We start from the raw sequence: 19,823 nt of genomic DNA, 5'->3' as shown, positions 1-19,823 counted from the left end.
AAATACTTTTGGGTTGGTGACTCAACCACTTCCCTTGGTAGCCTCTCTTCCATTACTTAACAACCCTTTTGGTGAAGAAATATTTCATAGTATCTAATCTAAATCTCCCCTGGCTTCCTGGAGATTTGTTCCCAATTTCATGTAAGAGCTTTAGGAGACTTCAGGATGGTGATTTAGGAGATTGTCCCCTACTGATAGAGAAACTGAACTCAATGAAGGTTGTGTGACGGCAGAGCTGTCTTGAGCAACACTGAATGTCTGCTCACCTCCTAGGTGGGAGGAAGCAACACAAGCAATGTTTTCTTACAGTATCAGACAATGAAGGACAATGTAAAAACACTACCATCAGTAAATGTTATTCTATATCTACAATGATTTGCAAATTACAAGCCCATCTATGTATCTGGACTATGTTAAAGGAAGACATTTCAATACATGGACATCTTTCCCCTCAGGTGTCCTCCTACACATCAGCAATTGCAGTGTCAATGTAGTTTTCTGCAACGCTTGGTTGAACCCCCTGTTTCACCAGCAATGCAACTTCACAAATGCGTCGCTTTCCTCGCTATGAACCAAAACCCCCAGAATCAGCACGTTTCAAGCCCACAAACGCCGGAGTTTGGCTGAATTAGCTCCTTTCAAGCCCAACAAAGCCTCTACTTGTGATTCCCATTCCCCTCACACTCTCAATCTGCGTAATTACTACCCTGACACCACCAGGCTCTAATTACACGGCTCCGAGGGGCGCGGCGCCCGGGGGCGGGATGCCGCCTGCGGGCGGTGCGGGGTGCGGTGCGGAGGGGGACGGCACTTTGTTTAAAGCCCGGGGGCTCCGGGCGGAGGTGCTCCCGCTGCTCTCCCCACGCTGGGTGGCTCTTTGTTCCTGCCGAGTGCGTGTGCGCGGCGTTTGGGCTGGGGAGTGGGAGGGATCCCGCCCGCGCCCCCGTTAGCGAAGGCGAAGAGCGGGGCCGGGCGGGAGCGCAGCATCCTCGGGCCCGACCGGTCCCCCAGCGCGGCGAGCGGCGCCCCCGCCTCCCCCAGGGCAGGGCGCTGCCCTCCGGCGGCGCGGCGGAGCAGGTGCCGGCGGCGGCGGGCCGGCAGGATGGAGGCTGCCTTGCTGAAGCCGGCGATGATGGCGGAGGTGAAAGGGAGCGGCGCCGGCCCCGGCGTCAGCGCCGAACTGGAGGTGAAGAAGCTGCAGGAGCTGGTGCGGAAGCTGGAGAAGCAGAACGAACAGCTCCGGAGCCGAGCCGCCGCTGCCGCCGTGGCCAGCGGCCCGCCCAGCCCGCACCTGCTGCTGGCCCCGCCGGCCCCCGGCGCGCTGCGCCCCGCCAGCCCCCCCGGTCTGGCCGCGCCGGCTATGCCCAGCCCGGTGCCCACCGTGCTGTGCCCGCCGGAGCCCCTCGCATACTTCAAGCCTTCGCCCGGCCTCCCGGCGGCCGGCGGCGGGCAGGAAGGCGGCGGAGGTCTGGGGGCGGCGGCCACGGTACTGGACGAGGTGGCGGTGCTGGAGCTGGAGGACGGCTGCGGAGAGGACGAGGATACCTGGTATATGCGGCTCGGCCCTGCCCTGCCCCGCCCCGGCTGTGCCCTCCGGACACGCGTGTCGGTCGCCCCCTGACTGGGCCTCCCGCGGCGGTCCCGCGGCTTTGCTTAGCATTAGCCCCCAAATCCACTTGATCTCCCTGCTTTAATTGAAATCTGCCTTTTTTCTTTTTTTTTTTCCCCACTTCCCCTTCGTGCTGCCCCGCGCCATCGGGGTGCTTGGCCCGGCCGAGGGGAAGGGGAAGGGCCCGTGTACGGACGCGGGTCAGGCCGGGGCTTCACCCCCCGGCCCGGGGCAACAGTGCACTTCTGCCCCGAGGAGGATGGTTGTTCATATCTCAGCCTAGTTTCAGCCTCCTGTTTACATAAGGAATTAAAAATAGCCGAATTTTATTCCAGGAAAGCCTTGATCTGAGCAGCGCTGCCTCCTCATCCTAAAATCTCTGCCCAATTGTCTCCCACCTTCAGGGATTTGGGAGGGCTTTTTGTCTTTTAGGCGTTGATGTAAATTGTTGTGTGTTTTAACGCAGCTCCAAAAGGCACAGTGGGGTGCTAGTAAAATGAATAAATCGGAAATGAATAGCAAATTAATAAAGCGGAAAATAAAAACTTGGAGGAATGGTTGCAGTCACTTTAAAAGAAATAGAGGGGGAAATGACAAGCTAGAGATACAAATAAATAAGTAAAACTGGTGCCCCAAAACCTGTTTGGGCGGCGGAACGAACATTGTAGGGACAGTGCTGGAATACTATTTTGGCTGTCTAACCATGTTAAATGTAATTGATCATTGATTGTTTTGCACTGTCAATAATAATATATAAATTATCTACAGGGTGGTAGAAAGTCACTTTTGTGTTGTGCCTTAGTAAAATTTCAATTTGCTTTGCTCTATGGGAGCAATCCTAAATGCTTTTTTGAGCAACAAAACTTACCTTCCTCACACATGTATGTGTCCACAGGCAGAGTTTCATCACAGGTATTTGTTAACAAATTTATTCCACTAAGACTCAGTTGTTTTAGTTGTTGAACGTTTTTCGTTCAAGGCTAAATCTCTGTCATTGTCCATGAAAGGTCAGGCATGTGATGCCAGTTGCTTGGGGCTTTTTTGTAATGTCAGTCTTCAAAGCAAACTGCTATCTGGAAAGCCAAAGCCCAGTGCATATCCTAGTTGTTGAGTAGTAATTTTAGGCCTTAAATACTTTTGGTGGGTTTGGGGGGTTTTGGTCGTTCTTTTGTTGTGGTTTTTTTTGTTGTTGTTCTTTGTTTTTTTGGGATGTTTTGGTTTGGTTTTTTTATTCTGCAGTTGCCAAACCAAAACAAAAACAACCAACCCTGTGGAACTGCAGAGAAGTCAAACTGCTTTTTGGTATTTAGCTTTTTACGGGAAGGTCTGGTCATCAGTCAGATGTTTAGCTTTTGACGCACTTCTGCAGGTTAACAAAAAACCTGAAAGCTTTGCTTTTCTTTGATTTTTGGTTTTCTCAGTATCGTTTTTTTAAATGTGTGGCCATGCACCATAGGAAGTCTGGGGAAATGAGTCCTCTCCTCAGAGAAATTCAATAGTTGATCTCTGCTGGGATTGCCAAGAGAGATAGCAGTCGCAGTGGGGATATTTTATTCCTTGTAAGCTGGAGAGACAGTGCTGATTGACTTCAAGGGCAAAAAAACCCCGTGGAGCAGACACTTGAATGGTTGCTCTGGAGGGGCTTGGGTAGCTCTTGAGTCAAAACCATGAAGGTGAAAGGCTGCTGCTACCTGTTAGTGATCCCCTGAGGAGCCAAATCCTGTTTATTTTTTGGTCTTGCCATTTGGCCCTGCTGTGTGCAGGCCAGATTCTTTTGCAGTCTGGAGTGTTTTCCTGGTGTCTCAGAATCTGCCTGTGACTGACCATAGCCTCATCTATCAGCGGTGGTCAGGCCAGAGAGCTGCAAGATTAGGTATTAGGAAGAAATTCTTTATTGGCAGGGTGGTGAAATACTGGAACAGGTTGTCTAGTGAAGCTGTGGATGCCCCATCTCTGGAAGTATTCAAGGATGAAGCTCTGAGCAATGTGGTCTAGTAGAAGGTTTCCCTGCCCATGGCAGGGGTGTTGGATCTAGATGATCTTTAAGGTCCCTTCCAATTCAAGCTGTTCTGTGATCTCCAGCAACCAAGAATAGTCTGCTTCCCAGGAGATTTGTGCTCTCCCAGGTGAAATGGTGTCTCCTGTGCCTGCTAATCTGCCAGGGTGACAGTAGCAACCCAGATCTCAGCCTCATGAATTCTGCCTTGGTACCTGGCTTCCTCATGTCCCTGGCCATCTGATTAGTTGTCTGCTCCTGTCTGAGAATAAGGCACATACACTAGCTATTCTTGCATATAATATTTTTCTGCTGGAGTAGAATATCAAAACTGGATTTTCATTGTTTCTTGGCAAATATTTTCTAATCTTTACAGTTATGACTTCTTCAACATTTGATTCATCTGGGAGAAAATACTGTGTATGAAAATTAAGTTATAATCAGCACTCTATATAATAAGGTGATTAAATTGTGATAGGTAAAGGTGTGAAATAGTTTACAGTGAAATTGTGATTTAAATATAAAGTCAAATACTGACGTTGTCTAATTCCTAATGAAGACAAGTATAAAAGGGACAAGTGAGAGCACCTTTTATATGTGTATAGCACCTAAAGCATTTGAACTTCAGGCAGTGCTGAAGTTATGACAGTGGTAGTGATGAGATGGAAGATTTTAATGTGAAGTCTACTTGAACTTTGTTTTGTTGTGCCAGACCTGTAGAGTTGATATTTTGCCACCTACTTTTCTGAGGAGGGAAGAAAGAAAACTAACATAAACTCTTGTACTTCTGAAAGTCTTTTTTTTAAGTAGATACCCTCTTGCAGGGCTTTGCATGTTATGAATTATTAGTGAGCTAATAGGAAAGAACTTAAAAAAATGAGCTTTGAAGTGTTGCATATCTGGCTGATATCTTTGTGTATTTTGGTTAAGGTTGTATGTCTTGCCTACCAAGACTCGCGCTCCTCAAGAGAAATCACTGAGTCCTCTGCAGTGGTGCAGGCGTGTTCTGGATCATCCAACTCCTGAGATAGAGGCTGCAAAACGTTCCCTGTGCTTTAGATTGGAGCAAGGTAATCTTATTCTTTGAATTTCTTTATCAGGAGGTTGGCATTTTTGGTCTGGTGTTTCACTCCTTGTTGGTGTTTTTTGCAATTTAATAGGCTTTACAAATGGCAGACAAGCAGTTTTTTCTGACATATACATAAATGCTAACAGATGTTTGAATTTTTTTTCTGATCATGCAGTTTTGAAGGCGTTTACCTCCCTTGTTACCCATTCCTTCTCCTACACAACTTTAAACTTGGCAGTTTTCATCCATTGCTTAAAATAGTGGACCTCTTGGCAAGAAAATTTTGATGTCAGCTCTAATATTGGCATCTCTGTTGAGGATTGAAAAACAGTGCTTTTGTTTTTTTGCAGTCAGAACTATCATGGTGCTATAAATCTTTAAAGACATATTTGTCTGCATCTAATGTAGTGTCAAAACTTTGCTAAGTGTAGGACAGAAAGATTGAGCATGTTCTATATGCTTTGGAGAATATGGGTAGCTGTGGTTAAGTCTTACCCAAAATCAGGCATTTAACTGACTCAGACTCTGAAGGTATCTGGCTCTTCACATTGACTTAAAAAGATACTACAGTGATTATTGCCCTAGCAGTATTTCATTGAGCTCCTTCGTCTTAAGTTATGTGGGCCAAGATGTGGTTCTTATGTTGGTAATCATCCCACCTAGCTTTAGGGTTGAATTTACCTTGTGAATTGGACACCTGAGTTCAGGTATCTCCTGTGAGCTGAGTATCTGTGCCTGACCATCCATGGGAGTTTTGTCCATAATCAGAGAAACTGGGGGAGCTGCTCAGGTGACGGGCTCTGAGTGTTGGCCATACAATGAATTCAGTTGCTCTCTTTAAGTCCAATGACAGTAGTGGGTGCTTGGCACTGCCCTCATCTGGTCACTTGAAGGTATGTGTGTGGTGTTGAGCATCTGACAGTGGAGCTGAATCTGGTGTGGAAGCTCCACTTAAGATTACCCTACATGCATATCTGGTATCATTTGACGTGGCCTCAGTTACCCTGGTTTCTATTCAGGATGGTACAGACTTCCATAGGTCCTGGGCCTCGTCTGCCATCCTTTAATGGTATCTTGGCCTCCTCCTGGGCCTCTCAGATGGACAAGCACATCTAAGTGTGGGCAACTGAACTGAGCCTGTAATGAGAATGTAGAGACAAGACTGCATGACCTAGTTTTCCCTTACAGGAATTTATTTAAATTTAATAGGCAATAAAGGTGTCAGATTTAAATCTCTCTATGGTTATCAGTTCAGTCTCTGTCCAGAAGTCACAGCAAGTGACATATGTCACAGAGTTATGTTGACTATTAGTTGCTCTGTTCCATATGCTCTACTTGTGGTGACTTGTTCATGAATTTCCTGAGCTCTGTAAAAGGTTTCTGAGAAATTATATACCATAAATAAAACTTATTATGGGAGCAGTATGTTCAGGGTGGGAATAGACTTGTATTTATACTGCAGCAATTCTTTGCTAAAATTGCTTTAATTAATAATTCAGTTAGTCTTGATTAATTCTCGTATTTCTTAGTATTTTCATTTAGCATCTGTGCTTTGCAAGTAATACATAATAAGCAAATGTCATCCTTCTTACTCTAACTTTGTAGAAGTTGGTTTCACAGTATTTCTTTCTTGGTTTTGCACCAGATGTGACATTTTTGTAAGAATCTAATAATTTGGTTTTTAAAGTACAAAAATCTTTCTGTAACCTGACTTTTCCTATGTTTGGTTTTGCAATGCACTCAGTCAGCAATATATGTGTATAGATATGTACATGTAATTGTACAGATTTTAGAAGTGACTCAATAAGGAGGGCATTCTTTCCTGGTACTTTCAAACTTTGTGCATGTAAGTTGAATGGTGTTTTCCCTTTTTGCCTTGCAAGGGCATTGTGGAGGTGCTTTGAAACCTAGTTGTGCCTCTTCTGCTTGGCTCTGAGCCAGTGGTTACCACTGATGTGCTTAGAACCATTAAATGTATAGTCAAAAAACATTTATAAGGTACCAACCTGTGATTTCTGAAGTGGCTTACAGGTAGAATTTGCTTAGTGATTTTGTCCATGGTGCATTAGCCAAAAATTAAACCAGTTGAGTTGTCATAGCTCTTTGGGCCCTGTAGTGCACATAGGAATAAAAAGCAGTAAAATTGATTTTTGTCTGCAAAATCAGCATATTTGAGTAAGTGCACACAGAGAGAGGAGCTGTGAGCCAAAAGTAGTAAAACTTTTGAGTGTTTTTGACTTTCAACTAACTTCTGTTCTCTTCTTAAGATTAATTCTGCCCTCGTTTATTCCTGTGCATGTAAATTTTTATCATTACATTATATCCTGACTTTCATAAGGATTTTCATTTGTTGTCTGAAATATTCCAGCATTAGGATAGTTCATAACAAGGCTGAAAGTCATAGCAGTTCAAGGTGATGAAATAATCCAATGACTACTTGGTCTTTCAGGCTGGAGAATCACTGGAATGATGGTGTTTTCTTCTCACTTTGCTGTGCTGACCAGCCTGTTTTCTAGTGAAAATGACTGGTTTAGGTGTTTCATGGTGCAAGTAAAGAATTGATCTTGGCATAAATCCTTAAAGTTTATTATAAGAACAATGGGGTGGTCTCTAGGATGTGGTTCTTCTGTGAACCACTGTGAGAATTTGGACAAGCTTCTCAACATTCTTCTGGTCTACCATTAAGTAGGTAAAGCTTTTATTGTGTTTATAATGAACTAGGCTTATTACAAGGCCTGTTTCTGTGGATTAAGCATGCTAGCTTCAAGGAGAATGAAAGTTAAATGTAACCTCCTGTGATAAGATCTTTGCTTGGAATTGTTGCTGTTTCCTATCAGCAGTTACAGTGTTGAGATAATACGTTTTTGTTGTTTGTTTCGGAGGTTTTTTCTCTGTGACCTTACTTGGATTACTTCTTTCTTCTTGCTTGTCAGTTGTCTTTTGTTCTGGTTTGTTACGCTTATAGCAGTTCACTGTCTGTTATAGGGTCAGTTCCTTCTCCATTTGGTTTTTAATCTTGCTGTTTATTTTATTTCTGTAGGTCAACTGAAATGAACAGGGACAGACACATAACAGTTTTCATGCTGTTGTAGAGCTGCTTCTGTATTTTATCCATAGCACTTGAAGATGTTGGGACACATCAGTATTAAGCCTAGTGGGCAGAGAAATGTGAATTTATTTTTTTTTAAGCTTCCTAGCTGGTACAGATGGGTATAACCCCTCTGAAACTGATAAGATGGTGATTGACACCCTGGTTGAAGATACTCTGTATAACTTCACCTCTGTAAAAAGCTCTGAAGCAGGCGGGTGGATAAACTGTGGAGTTAAGAAGCTTAACAAGGAGTCAGTCTATAGGAGTTAAGCTTTTATGCAGAGCTTCAAAGCATATCTCATCCAGTTCAGCCTTCCCGACAAAAAGCTCCTCTTTCTTGTAGCATATGAAATACTGGCTAGACTCAGAGTTTGGCTTGGATGAGTTTTTTAGAAATGTTGCTTCGGATGTTTAAGAAGAATAGGCAACAGAAGTCTGTAGGTTTTCAGTTGGTTGCAGTAGTTTAGAGTAAAACACTGGTTTGCTTCTTAAATTATTAATGTGTTTCAGGATCAATGCTTTCATGTCATCTCTGGATGATTTTGTGAAAGATCCATTGCAGTTTCTCTCCAAATGCTTATGATTCCACAAACCCCAAGCATCTCATCAGTGAAATTTTATCCTTTATTGTACTGGATCCCAATGTTACATGTCAGTTAAGGTTGATGTCCATATATATAACATACTCAGTAGTAAAACTTACTCTGACATTACTGGATTCTTTTTACCTGTTAAAAAAGGAAGCTCAGAGCTGTTAGGGCTACAGGCAAAAAGGTTTTAAGGATGTGTAAATTGTTGCTTATGCAGAAGGAAATAAGGTTCATTGCTGTTGTCCTAATTCGCTTCCACTTCTCAGGGGTTCATAGTGAAATCATTTAGTTTGGAGTCTCTTGAGGTAAGGAATGTATTTTATCAACTATTAAGAACTGCTGTCTAAGGAACTTTTATGCCACAGTCTGTTAACAACAAAAGCAAACAGAAAATAGTGTTAGCAAAAGCTTTTGTCTTGCATACTTGAGCTGGATCCAGTGCTGAACCAAGGGCAAGGTGGAATTTTATTTTTCTAAAATAGATTTAATAGGTTTAAATTTATTTGAAATAGATTTAATAGGTTTAAGTTTCTTTGCTGTCTATTGATGGATCAGAGATGTGTATTGTTGCACTCAGGATTAGATTAATAAGATTTCATATGATTGTCTTATTTTTCATATATAGAGCAGGTTAGTTCTATGTAAAATGCTTTTGAGGTAGCAAATGATAATGTGCAAAAGCTTACAGATGATTGGATTGTTGTTTCCATCAGAAATAATAAAATGTGTAAAGCTCTAGAAGGAATGAAAAAAGTGACATGAGGTTTGATTTCTTTTTGTGTATGTTTCTGATAATAAAAAGTGATGAGCAACCATAAATCTAATCAACATCTTAGCACTTTTTGAGGAATGTGACATCTTGGAAATATGACTCCTACTTTTTATTAAATTACAAGATACATGTAATTTAAGAATTTAATTTCATATTTGGGAATTGATTGTTGTGCAGCTCACAACTATTTGCTTGGAATAGACTTTATCATTATACTTGCAAGAGGAAGCTGAAAAAACAACTGGAAGAGTTGTTAGAGAGGTGGTGTTTGGTCTTGCCTCAGTTGAGAAGATACCCATCCCATTTCAGAATATGTGTTTTATTAATTCATGCTAGCTATTCAGCTCATCATGAAACAGTCAAATTTTACATGAGGATTTCAGTACGTTTATTTAAAATAAGAATAACTTGTACTCACAATGTAGGTTCAAAGTCTGTCATGCAGCAAATGTCCAAAAGCAGTAGAAGTAGGATTAACCCTGCTTTATGCTAAAAGTACAGGGACAGTTAGTGTTACCCAGCAGAGTACCAGTCACTGGGTTTGTTTTTGAAGTATGCAACTACTGTCTTGGATAGAAATTAAAAAGAAAACTAGGTTTTAATGGTTCACTTGAGGGCACTTGAAAGCTTATCCTCCGGAGATATTTTTTTTAATGTGGAAAAGAGGATCTTGCCAAAACTGTGCTGTTCTGGAAACTGTCATTCCATTTTTGCTGCTGATAGTCTGTGCCTTGCTCATTGTTTGCTAGTCCCCAAATTATTGTTTTAGCTTTTGTCTTTCATGCTGCCTTTCTTTCACAGTCTGTTTTTGATGTCTGCAGAAGAGAGCTGGGAATAACATTTCAGAATGTAGACAAGCCTTTTCCATGTGGTATAGAGAGGCTTCTTTACTAAAATGTTGATAATGTCTATGTTTTCACTTTCAGGGAGAGCATTGGTTCTTGTCTTCAAGCACTGCATGTTATGGGAAGCTTTTGGTTAGACTGTTTTATGCCATGATCCTGAAGTATCTTTTGACTGGTTACTTCTGGCATATAGTCCACAGTCCTGTAAATACGCCATACAGTTTATTTCACGTTGGCAACTGACCTTGCATGTTAACAGAAAGAAGTTGGTTATTTGCACTTGCTTTCCCAAATGTTCCACATTCAGAGTATCTCTCTTCATGTTTCATGGAAATAGGACGTTTACACCAGTAATTTGCTTTCAGCTAAAGATTTATGCAAAAGTTCTTCACTCTACCTGATAAGGGAATGTAGTCAGTCAGCTCCAGTCTGAATACTTGTGAGGCATAGGCATTCACAGACTTGATTTTTTTTGTGCATTGCAAGACAGAGTTAGCACAAATGATAGAGATGTAGAAGTTTATAAAAATAAAATTCCTGAGTGATTCATAATATTTTTTTCATGAACCTCCTTTAAAATACTATTTTCTAAATTTTACTTCCAGAATGGGATATATTTGTGAAATTTTTAATTACATTAAATGTTTTCTTGTGGAGTATTCACTTTCACTGGGGTCACGAAGCCATTCTAAAAGTCTTGAATGTGGCTTCATCAGATACAGTATGGAACACTTCATTAAAGGCTTCACACTTCAGCAGTCTGAGAAAGAAAAGTAGTAAAAGTACACCATTGGAGAAAAAACCTACTTTTGTCAGCAAAAAGTAGCTGGAACCTAGGTAGTTCTTGTTTTGAAATGCATTTGCAGCAATTGCAAGGTTACATTTTTACTAATTCTAAAGTATCATAAGGAATTAAGTTACAAAATATACTTCAAGTTTTTTGAATATTTTATACTATGATGGAGGTATTGGCTATGAGATGTGGTGGAAAACTAATATGGGATAACAATTGATGTTTCGAATAACATTGAGCTGGTAGCAGAGGTATTTATTTATTTGTTTTATTAATTTTATGTATTTTTATGTGTATTCTGTTGTGTTACCAAGATAAGAGGTTTTGGATCACATTCTTGGGTGAGTTTGGACCACAGTTACCACTTGTACAATGTACAGTACCTGTAAACTGAGTCTGCACTGCTGGCTGAGCTCAGATTAAGCCCACTTTATAACCCAGACAAAACTGTATGATAACATCATTTTGGGAGAGCTTTTTTCTTAAAAGCAGATGACTGAACATACTCAACTCTGTATGGCCCCTCAAATGCAGAGAGGGTCCTTGCATGTGGGGTTTGACTTGGAACAAATAAGTTTTTCTACTTCTGGAAAGATAGTCAGCTTCTTTGTCTTCCCTCATTATGCAGTACCAAGTACTGTAAAACAGTACAAGACCAAGTGTTGGTATTGGCAGCCTGTGCTGTATTAATTCAGAGTGAGATGACTTGTACCTTGATGTGAACATTTTTTAAATGGTTGCATAGAGAGAAGCAGGTAACTTTGAGAAGATGTCCTCATGGAGTCAGATAAATTCCACTGTAATAGCTGATGAGTTGTCCTCTGCTGCACTGGAGAGAAGATCAGTCAATTTTTCTTAGTTTTGTCTGGAGCTCTTGCAGCTGATGGAGGACAGGTAGTTTTTGGCTAAGTATTATAAGGATTTATAAAAGCTCTTTTTGATCCTGAAGCTTATGAATAATTTCACTGAACCTTTGTCATTAAGTTAGATACCTGGTTAAAACTTACCTGTCTGACTCTGAAGAAACCAAAGTCCTGTGGCGAGAGGCTGAGGGAGCTGGGGTTGTTTAGCCTGGAGAAGAGGAGGCTTAGAGGTGACCTTATCACTGTCTAGAACTACCTGAAGGGAAGTTATAGCCAGGTGGGGTTGATCTCTTCTCCCAGGCACTCAGCAATAGGACAAGGAGGCATGGGCTCAAGCTCTGCCAGGGGAAATTTAAGTTGGATATCAGAAAAAAATTCTTTACGGAGAGAGTAATCAGGCATTGGAATGGGCTGCCCAGAGAGGTGGTGGATTCACCTTCCCTGGAGGTTTTTAAACTGAGATTGGAGGTGGCACTGAGTGCCATTATCTAGTAAATGGACTGGAGTTGGACCAAGGGTTGGACTTGATGATCTCGGAGGTCTTTTCCAACCCAATTGATTCTATGATTCTATGAACCTGTCTTAATCCATTCTTAAGCAATTTTCTGAACTGAATCTGGAGATAGTAATTTTTCTTCACTAATTAGAAAAAAATCTTTGGCATACTTAGATAGGAAGGTTTTAGATGGCAATGTTCTTTTATGCTTCTAACAAGTTTTGAATACACTCTTCATTTTGCCTTTCATTCAGAGATCGTTTCTCATCTATTTCTTCAAGCACAGCACTTCAGATCTTGTTCATAATCATTTGTTTAGCTGCCTAAGCTCATTGTCCAAAATGAGGACAAGTAGGGCACTTGGAGATTTTTTTGGTGTTTTCACATACTGTGAGCTATCCTATGTGCCTGTCTTTCTGTGCCGGGTGCAAAAATTTTGTGCCACAGTCCACTCATAGGTGGAATAGTTGGTGTAAATTCTACAGTATGTGTCTGCTAGTCTTAACTGAGATATATGGTATACTGCATTGTGTTGCATCTGCATCACAGAGGAAAATCTGTGTGATTAAATCTCCCTTGGAAAGGTATTTTGTCTAAATTTCCAGAGCCAGACATGTTTCTCTTTCATCTGACTTGTAGGTACCTTGTCCTTGGGTCTTGGCATGTGTTGAATGCATAGAACATGTAATGGCCCAGATTTGTTCCACCTAATTCTAGGCATGTGTTTGGTATGCATCTAATTTAAGGCACAATCACTTTGTGATTTGTTGATCTTAATGAGGGCACTAAGCATAATTTGACATGCATCCTTGAGGTGTCTAGATGGACAGATGGGTTTGTTACAGGATCTGCACAACAGCCTCACTAAGCAGGACCAGCTGGAGCACCTCAGATGTCATTACATTCTGGTTTTAGACAGCTGAATCATGCCTCTGCTGTTCTGTGCTGAAGAGTGGGATCTGCTTCAGAGTGTAGGTGTTTAAATGAAGCTGCCTACAAATAGACTCATGTTTATATGTATTGTTTTGTCTTTTCTGTTTAGAATTGCTTTTAGCATGTGAAAAAATTCAGTATGCTCTTTATATTGATAGACTATAGAAAGGTTATCAGCACACCAGAAAATAAGTGCAAAATAACATGCACTGATGCATTTTTAGCATGTGAATATTAAGTAATAATGCACTTCATTTAAAAGCACTTGAGAGCCATGTAAAGTTTTGTCTCAGAAATTCAAGTAAACTTTTAGGTCTAGAGGCTATCATTTGTTTTTTCTTCAGGAATGGCTCATACAATGTAGTTCCTATTTCATTAGGCTCGAGATGCTACCCCACTATAGCCTTAATAAAAGAGTTGGATTGAGTATGAAGTTCTTAGAATTTACATCTGACTGGTAGCATATATTTTTTGTATTTTGTTTTATGTTAAGAGTTGACACTTGATGTGTGTAATTTTCTTTTTCTTCAGGCAATTTTTTTCTTCATAGAATTTCTGAAGTCTTTTATTGGGTGCAAGGCAGGATTTTGTGGCCAGTAAGGGCAGATGATAGCAACTGAGTCATCTGTTGTGTTGCTGCCTGCAAACACAGAGGACTGGGATCAGCATCCTAACACTTTAAGATCCTTTTGTCATGGGAGTCTAACATGTCCCTCATGCAGCTCTGTGAAACACTAGCAACCCTTCTTGATTTTCTTCATTCTTCCTACCCAACCCATAAGAAAGGCAGGGAGAGTGATTTCTAGGCATCCGTGAAATAAGGCAGGATGGAGTCACAGAGGGAATCATGGCTTTAGCCTGTTCCTCCATGGTGTCACCAATCTTTTTGTCTTTTCTGCTTCATGTGTTGCATTTATATAGCAGTGTTCAGAGTGTGAAATATTTCCCCATAATCACAAATGTGTCTTTATTTATAAATAAGAAAACAAATTTGTTTGTAAGCAGGTGCCTATGTTCTTATTTTGTTGGACATAGTCCAAAAAAGATTTTGTTTATTTTTGATCTATGTGGGCGCTGAAAAATATGGAATAGTTAGTTGGAAGAAACAAAATTGTTTTCATGGAGAAGCTTGAAGAAGCATCTCAAACTTTGTTGTCCAATCCTGTATCTGATTACTGTGGACATGACAGGATCTGGTGGTGGAAATGTTTAGTAGATACTGCAGAGTACCTTTTATCCTGAAGATTAAGAGATGTGCACAAGAATGTTGCAGCAGTAATAATTGTACTGGAAGAGCTTCTGCAATTTGTGCACTTTGACTCTTGTCTTTGTGCCACTCTCATGATTTCCCTATTGTACTGTGTTCTTGGGTGGTACTGCACTCCTCTCTCCTTCTGTCAGCTTATACCTCTGCTACTTGTTAGTGAGGGGCAAAGATTGCCTCTTTGTTAAATGCTTGTGCAGTTCTTGATGTAGGTACCTCTGGAAGGTGCTCACAAGAAGTTTTATTTAAGAAGTCTCTCTCCAGATGTCTAAAATCACCCCAGGGGAGCTTAAATTTAGTCATGTGCTCCAAGTTACTGCAGGGAGACATTTGTCTTCCTCTAGGGAATCTGAAGAGACTAGGCTACTTAGATTAAGAACTGTTGCAGAACCCCTGACCCACATGACAGTAATGGTAATGGTATTTATATCAAACATCTATATGTTATCTAACCCATTTTCCTACAATAATCATTTGGTTAGTACTTTGTAATTTGGGTCTAGGTTGGTGTTGAATCTTAATTTTACATGAGAATATGTATTCTGAATACATTCTTATATTTGGCAGTCATTTAAATGTCTTTCAGAACTTTTCTTAATCCTAAACTTTCATCATCTTTCTTTACCAATTTGGTGTTTTAGAACTGTGAAGCACCTATTGTACAGTAGCTTTTGTTTAAGTGTTTTGTATCTTTTTTTCTGCTTTTGGTAATAGTGTTCACACTTTCTCATAATAAACACTTGACTGTGAGACTTACTATATTTATCCAATAACCCACAGGGGTCCTGGAGGCTAAGTGCTGCTTTTGACCTCAATTGGAGCCTTTAGCTTTTCCAGTCTGACTCAATGTAGGCAGCAGGTACACTTGAGCAAAGAAAAAGGAGTGAGGCATCTTGGAATAGGGTATCAAATTCTGAAACTATAAACCGAGAAGGTCTCTTGCAAAACCGAGAAGGTCTCTTGCAAAACCCTCCTACTAGAGGTTTAACCCGTGGCTACAAATGGCAAGTACATACAGTTGTAGGGGGAGCTATAATGTGTTTATGGGTGTTTCTTAGATGCAGGGGAAGTTCAGGATGCAACAGTAATGTTAGAAAAAATGCAATTTAGGGTTAATGTTCGAATAATTTTATCTTTTCTGTGTTATGATAAATGCTAAAGAGAGTTACATCCCTTCAGACACATGTATCTGACTTATACCTGTCATATAATAAAGATTCTGTGCTCTTAGGAGAAGGATGGGAATTTGTCCTTCTGAGTCTGTTATTAACAGAATACATGACTCAACCTTTGTGCACACCTGTCTTGCTGATGGAAATGCACCAAAGAAAAAAGAACTATATATGCTACCAGAAAATTTAGATTTAGGAAATGTAATTAGCTATATTTTGCTTCCAGCCACTTGTTCAGAGCAAAACTTTACACCTTTAATTCAAATTGTTGCTACTGTGTCTGATAGGCAGTGTAGGACATGTCTACTTAGGAGAGTTGCTGTGTGTCATGTGGCGATGAAGTTCTCTTCTATTAAATGGGTCAAAGCTGTGGCTACCTTCTCTGAAGTTGTGCACTAACCAGTAAATAATAGTTTTGGTTTTGTTTTACCTATAGTACAATGTATAGATTAAATTAATAGGACCATCTTTAGCATGGGAGCACCTTGTATAGTACCTGTGCAAGGGGAGTTGAAACTGTTCTTTAAATCATACAGAGATGCCTTGCTCCTTATTCTAGAGGAACCCCCTAAGCCTGGGCTTGCAGAGTGAAAGGGCAAAAGCACCTTTCATCTTTGTCCATTTTGTCAATGGCAGCTGAGCCCTTCTTGACATATATTCAACATATTTTTTTTAAATAAAGTTGTTCACACTGTGGTTGAATGTTTTTCCTGATCATTGTTGTGATTTGATCTTACTTTGTTTTTCTGGAATACTACTTTCTGTTGTCTACTCCCATCATTTCTTCAGCTCCTGAGACCAAAGCTGCAGAAAGGGAGTGTTTCCAGTAAAGCTCTCTGGGACTGCTGTGATTGCAATGACTGAGCTCCAGTACTGAGCGAACGGGAAGATAAATACAATGGCACTGATGATCTTAGACCTACCAGTACAAAGAGTTAACTGAAAACAACATTTCTAAAAGAGTGTTGTATGTAATTGCTATCATTGGGAGTTTAAAACTGCTGTTGTCTACTTAAAGTGTGAATGTCTAATGTACAGTTTTAAGAGGTTGGGGAGATTTATTTCTGCACAAACAAAAAAGCCAGTTAACTGGTTTTGACAAGAGGCCTCCTTCTCACATTCAAGTTAAGAAAATACATAAGGCCTGTACTTTATTTGCCATGTAGGAAGTGGCTTACTGATGAGGTGAAAGCTTCTCATGTTCTTAGTAGCTGTGAAGGGTACACTTGTATATACAACATATACAGTCGCATACAAGAGATCTCACACCTTTTTGTTGTGTTATCAAAACATAATTAGGCTCAGAGCTGACCCTGTCAGTGCATGCAGCCTATCTACACCATGAAATGTACAGGGGTGGATGAAAGCCCCTCTGAATAGGGAATCTGAAACTGCTTCTTCTTCCCCTTGGACACTCAGGCAAACTCCTCATATAAGGGTAGCTCCAAGGGACACACCTGTCTGGCTGGGGAAGAGGAGGACCTGTAGCAAGTGTCACATAACCAGTATATATACTAGATGGATTGGTAGCTTGAGGGCCTGCTTCTGAATAATAGATAACCATGTCCAAAAAAGCAGCAGGCCCGCTTTCTCTCAGTCAACTTTACCCCCAGATACTTTTTCAGATGATAAAGAGCAAGCTTAAGTGCACAGATCATGGGCCTATACTGCAAGCAAACTCCCCAGCCCAACATGCATTATTAATTTTATATATGATACTAGGTTTCTGTCTTCATTGATCCAGAATCTTGGCTATTGAGAGTAGTGAGTTAGAGGGTTCAACATGCCCTAGAGGATGTGCCCAGGACGTGTTGTAGAGCTGCAGCTCCCCAGATCCTTTCCTTTAAGTGGTTTGTGGTCTTTCAGAATCACAATTCTGGTAACTACTCTCCCTCTCAAAGGGGAAGGTATTTCTGCATTTTCTCCTGGATAAAGCAGTTTTGAGTCAGAGAAAGCAGATTTATGTCCTCTTATTTCTGAATAATGCCATGATCCACAGAACTGTAGTATTAATAAATCTAGCACAGTGGCTATCAAACCAATGTTTCTAAGGTGTGAGAGCTGCATCTTGGGCAAGCATCTCTGCTGGGAGTGCTACAAGTTTTGAATTATGGCACAAGATGATGTCCATAACCACATATTCCTTGCTTCTGCTTATCTGCAGATATTCCCCTTGAGTGTTTCAGACCTAGAGAGAATGTAATACTGGTCTGCAAAGCAGATATCTGCCTGATTTAAAAGGTGTGGACTATATGGCCAACAAAGGTTACCAGTGCTCTGAAAACAAGTAGTGAAGAGATATCCTGAAACCCAGATCCACTGTTACTCAGACCTGGGAGATGCTACAGATCCATGAGCCAGCACTTAAAGACAAGAAGACTTTTTCCATTAAAAATGTGACTGGTTTTACTATTTATGGAGTATGGTGGCAAATTAATGGAACAATTAAACTAGTCCTAAGTGATTGCAAAACTTGCTTCCCACAGTACTTGGGGGCTTTTATGTATCACACTGTCACTGAAATACAAACAAAGCAGTTATCAAAGTTAACTAATTCAAGAAGGAAAATAAGGTTGGGATGAGTTTCACAATGTTTATGCAATAAGCATGAAAGTTTTGCTTTTGCTTATAATGACATCAGAAAATATGATGTCTCTTTCATAATGGTAACATGTGAGTGTGTGTGTAATCAATTATAGACCTCTGTTATGTTAAGGAAAATATAAAGTTTTTCTCAAATTGTGCCAGAAAAAATTATTCTTCTTTGAATTAACAGACAGCGAGTAGAATATGATACACAGTGGTCAATGTTAAAGTGGTCTGTGTGTCATGATTTCTGACACACCCCTGCTTAAATCTTAACACTTTGCCATGACTGCAATGGCAATGGCTTTGTGAAGACACCTGTTCCACACCTGAGCCACCACTCATAAATTAGCATGGTATAGAGCTTTCAGCAAGGTTATTTGAACTCTTTGAGACCAGATTAGTTGTACCCACCAGACTGAGTGCAGCTAGCTGTTTGTGAAGGTATTCTGATTGTGGTAGAGACATTAGGTTCTTGCCACAATCCTACCTTTCTCTGGGTAGAAACATTAGCCTCCTCAGAGCTTCTTTGGGGCTCTTGGATAGCCTGCTGTATGATATAAACAAACCTAAAATTCTCTTGTGAATCCACTACATTTGGAATAAGATGATCTTTAGATTGTTGTAGCTGTCTTCCTCCCATCCCTTTACACAGGAATGTAGCCTGCTTTCTTTTTGGCAGGGAGGTATATCCTGTTCTAACTCCATTTGTGCTTACAGGAGTTGCTGCCCCTTCAGGTCTACTAGTTGAGATTATTGGATGATGACTTTCCCATTTCAGTCAGTACATGCTGGGTGAACCTAAGCAGAGACCTGATAATTCACACCCAGAACCAGCAGAGGTAGGAGGTCTATTCAGCTGGCACAGGAAGAGTTGGAGGAAGGTGTTTCTGTCGCCATAGGTGCATTTGTCTGCACGTCATGGTGGTAGATATTTACCTTTGAGTGACATTGTAAGGTGGTTATCATTTTGTTCCCTTTTTTGTTCTTAATTTTTAAAATACAGTGAAATTGCTGTTGGTTTAGTCTGCACTATACATGTAAGTAAATGATTTGTGTTAGGCATTGAATTCATCTCACCTGCTTTTACACACATCTTGGAGGCTGTTCTCTGTCATTTGTTTCAGGGGCTACTGTTCTCTGCTTCTGCACTTCTCCCTTAAATTCCCTGGTACAACTGGCTTTGTCATCCTGGTAAAGGTTATTGAGAAACTCTTCCTTTTATAGAAAAATTAACTAACATAAAGGTCCCCTTTCAGCTGGAACTGCTGCTGAGAAAGATGTTCACTGACTTTAACTGAATATCTACAAGCTGTTGGAGTAGGATGGATGCAAACATTGCAGTGCTCTAGCACTGCAAGAGTTGCCTTTTTCAGTTGGTTAGAAAAAGTGAAAACTGAATGCAGTCTTTGAAATCTGTTTTTAAGCTCTGTTTATTGTTCTCAGCAATGAATGCTGTGAGTTTCATTTGAATATACGCAGGGATCTGTATTGGAGCCAGTCACACTGGACTGCCTTTGTAGGCAGAGCACACAAAGGGGCACAGCTCATGTCCTTTGCAAGTGGAGGTGAGATGAATTGTGCCCTGTCCTTTCTCTTGAAGTGTATTGTATCCTGAGGTGACTAGGTCAGCCATCAATGTCTGTACATAAAAGCATCTTCATTGTGTCTGGGATGCAAGATCCAGCATCCTAAAGCACCATAAATAGGTATAGGAAGTGAGAAGATGTGAGGGAATAGCATA

At 40.8% G+C, this 19,823-nt stretch overlaps 1 protein-coding gene across 4 annotated transcripts in view; it reads left to right on the top strand.

Annotated features, from left to right (window-relative positions):
• Positions 1–862: 862 nt before the first annotated feature.
• SLAIN1 (SLAIN motif family member 1) overlaps positions 863–19,823 on the top strand; it is a 53,096-nt gene continuing 34,135 nt past the window's right edge. For 3 of the 4 annotated variants that reach the window (XM_071549660.1, XM_071549657.1, XM_071549652.1), the window contains exons 1-2: positions 1,034–1,548; positions 4,536–4,675. In XM_071549660.1, the coding sequence (XP_071405761.1) occupies positions 1,103–1,548; positions 4,536–4,675 (586 nt within the window). In that variant the 5' untranslated portion in view covers positions 1,034–1,102. Of the gene's footprint in view, positions 1,549–4,535; positions 4,676–19,823 lie in introns of all 4 variants that reach the window. The other variant, XM_071549667.1, reaches the window with a different exon arrangement.

Source organism: Pithys albifrons, chromosome 1 (genome assembly GCF_047495875.1).
Source record: "Pithys albifrons albifrons isolate INPA30051 chromosome 1, PitAlb_v1, whole genome shotgun sequence".
Taxonomy (NCBI): Eukaryota; Metazoa; Chordata; class Aves; order Passeriformes; family Thamnophilidae; genus Pithys; species Pithys albifrons.
Note: the sequence above shows the minus strand (reverse complement) of the source record. Positions and strands in the feature narration are given on the sequence as shown.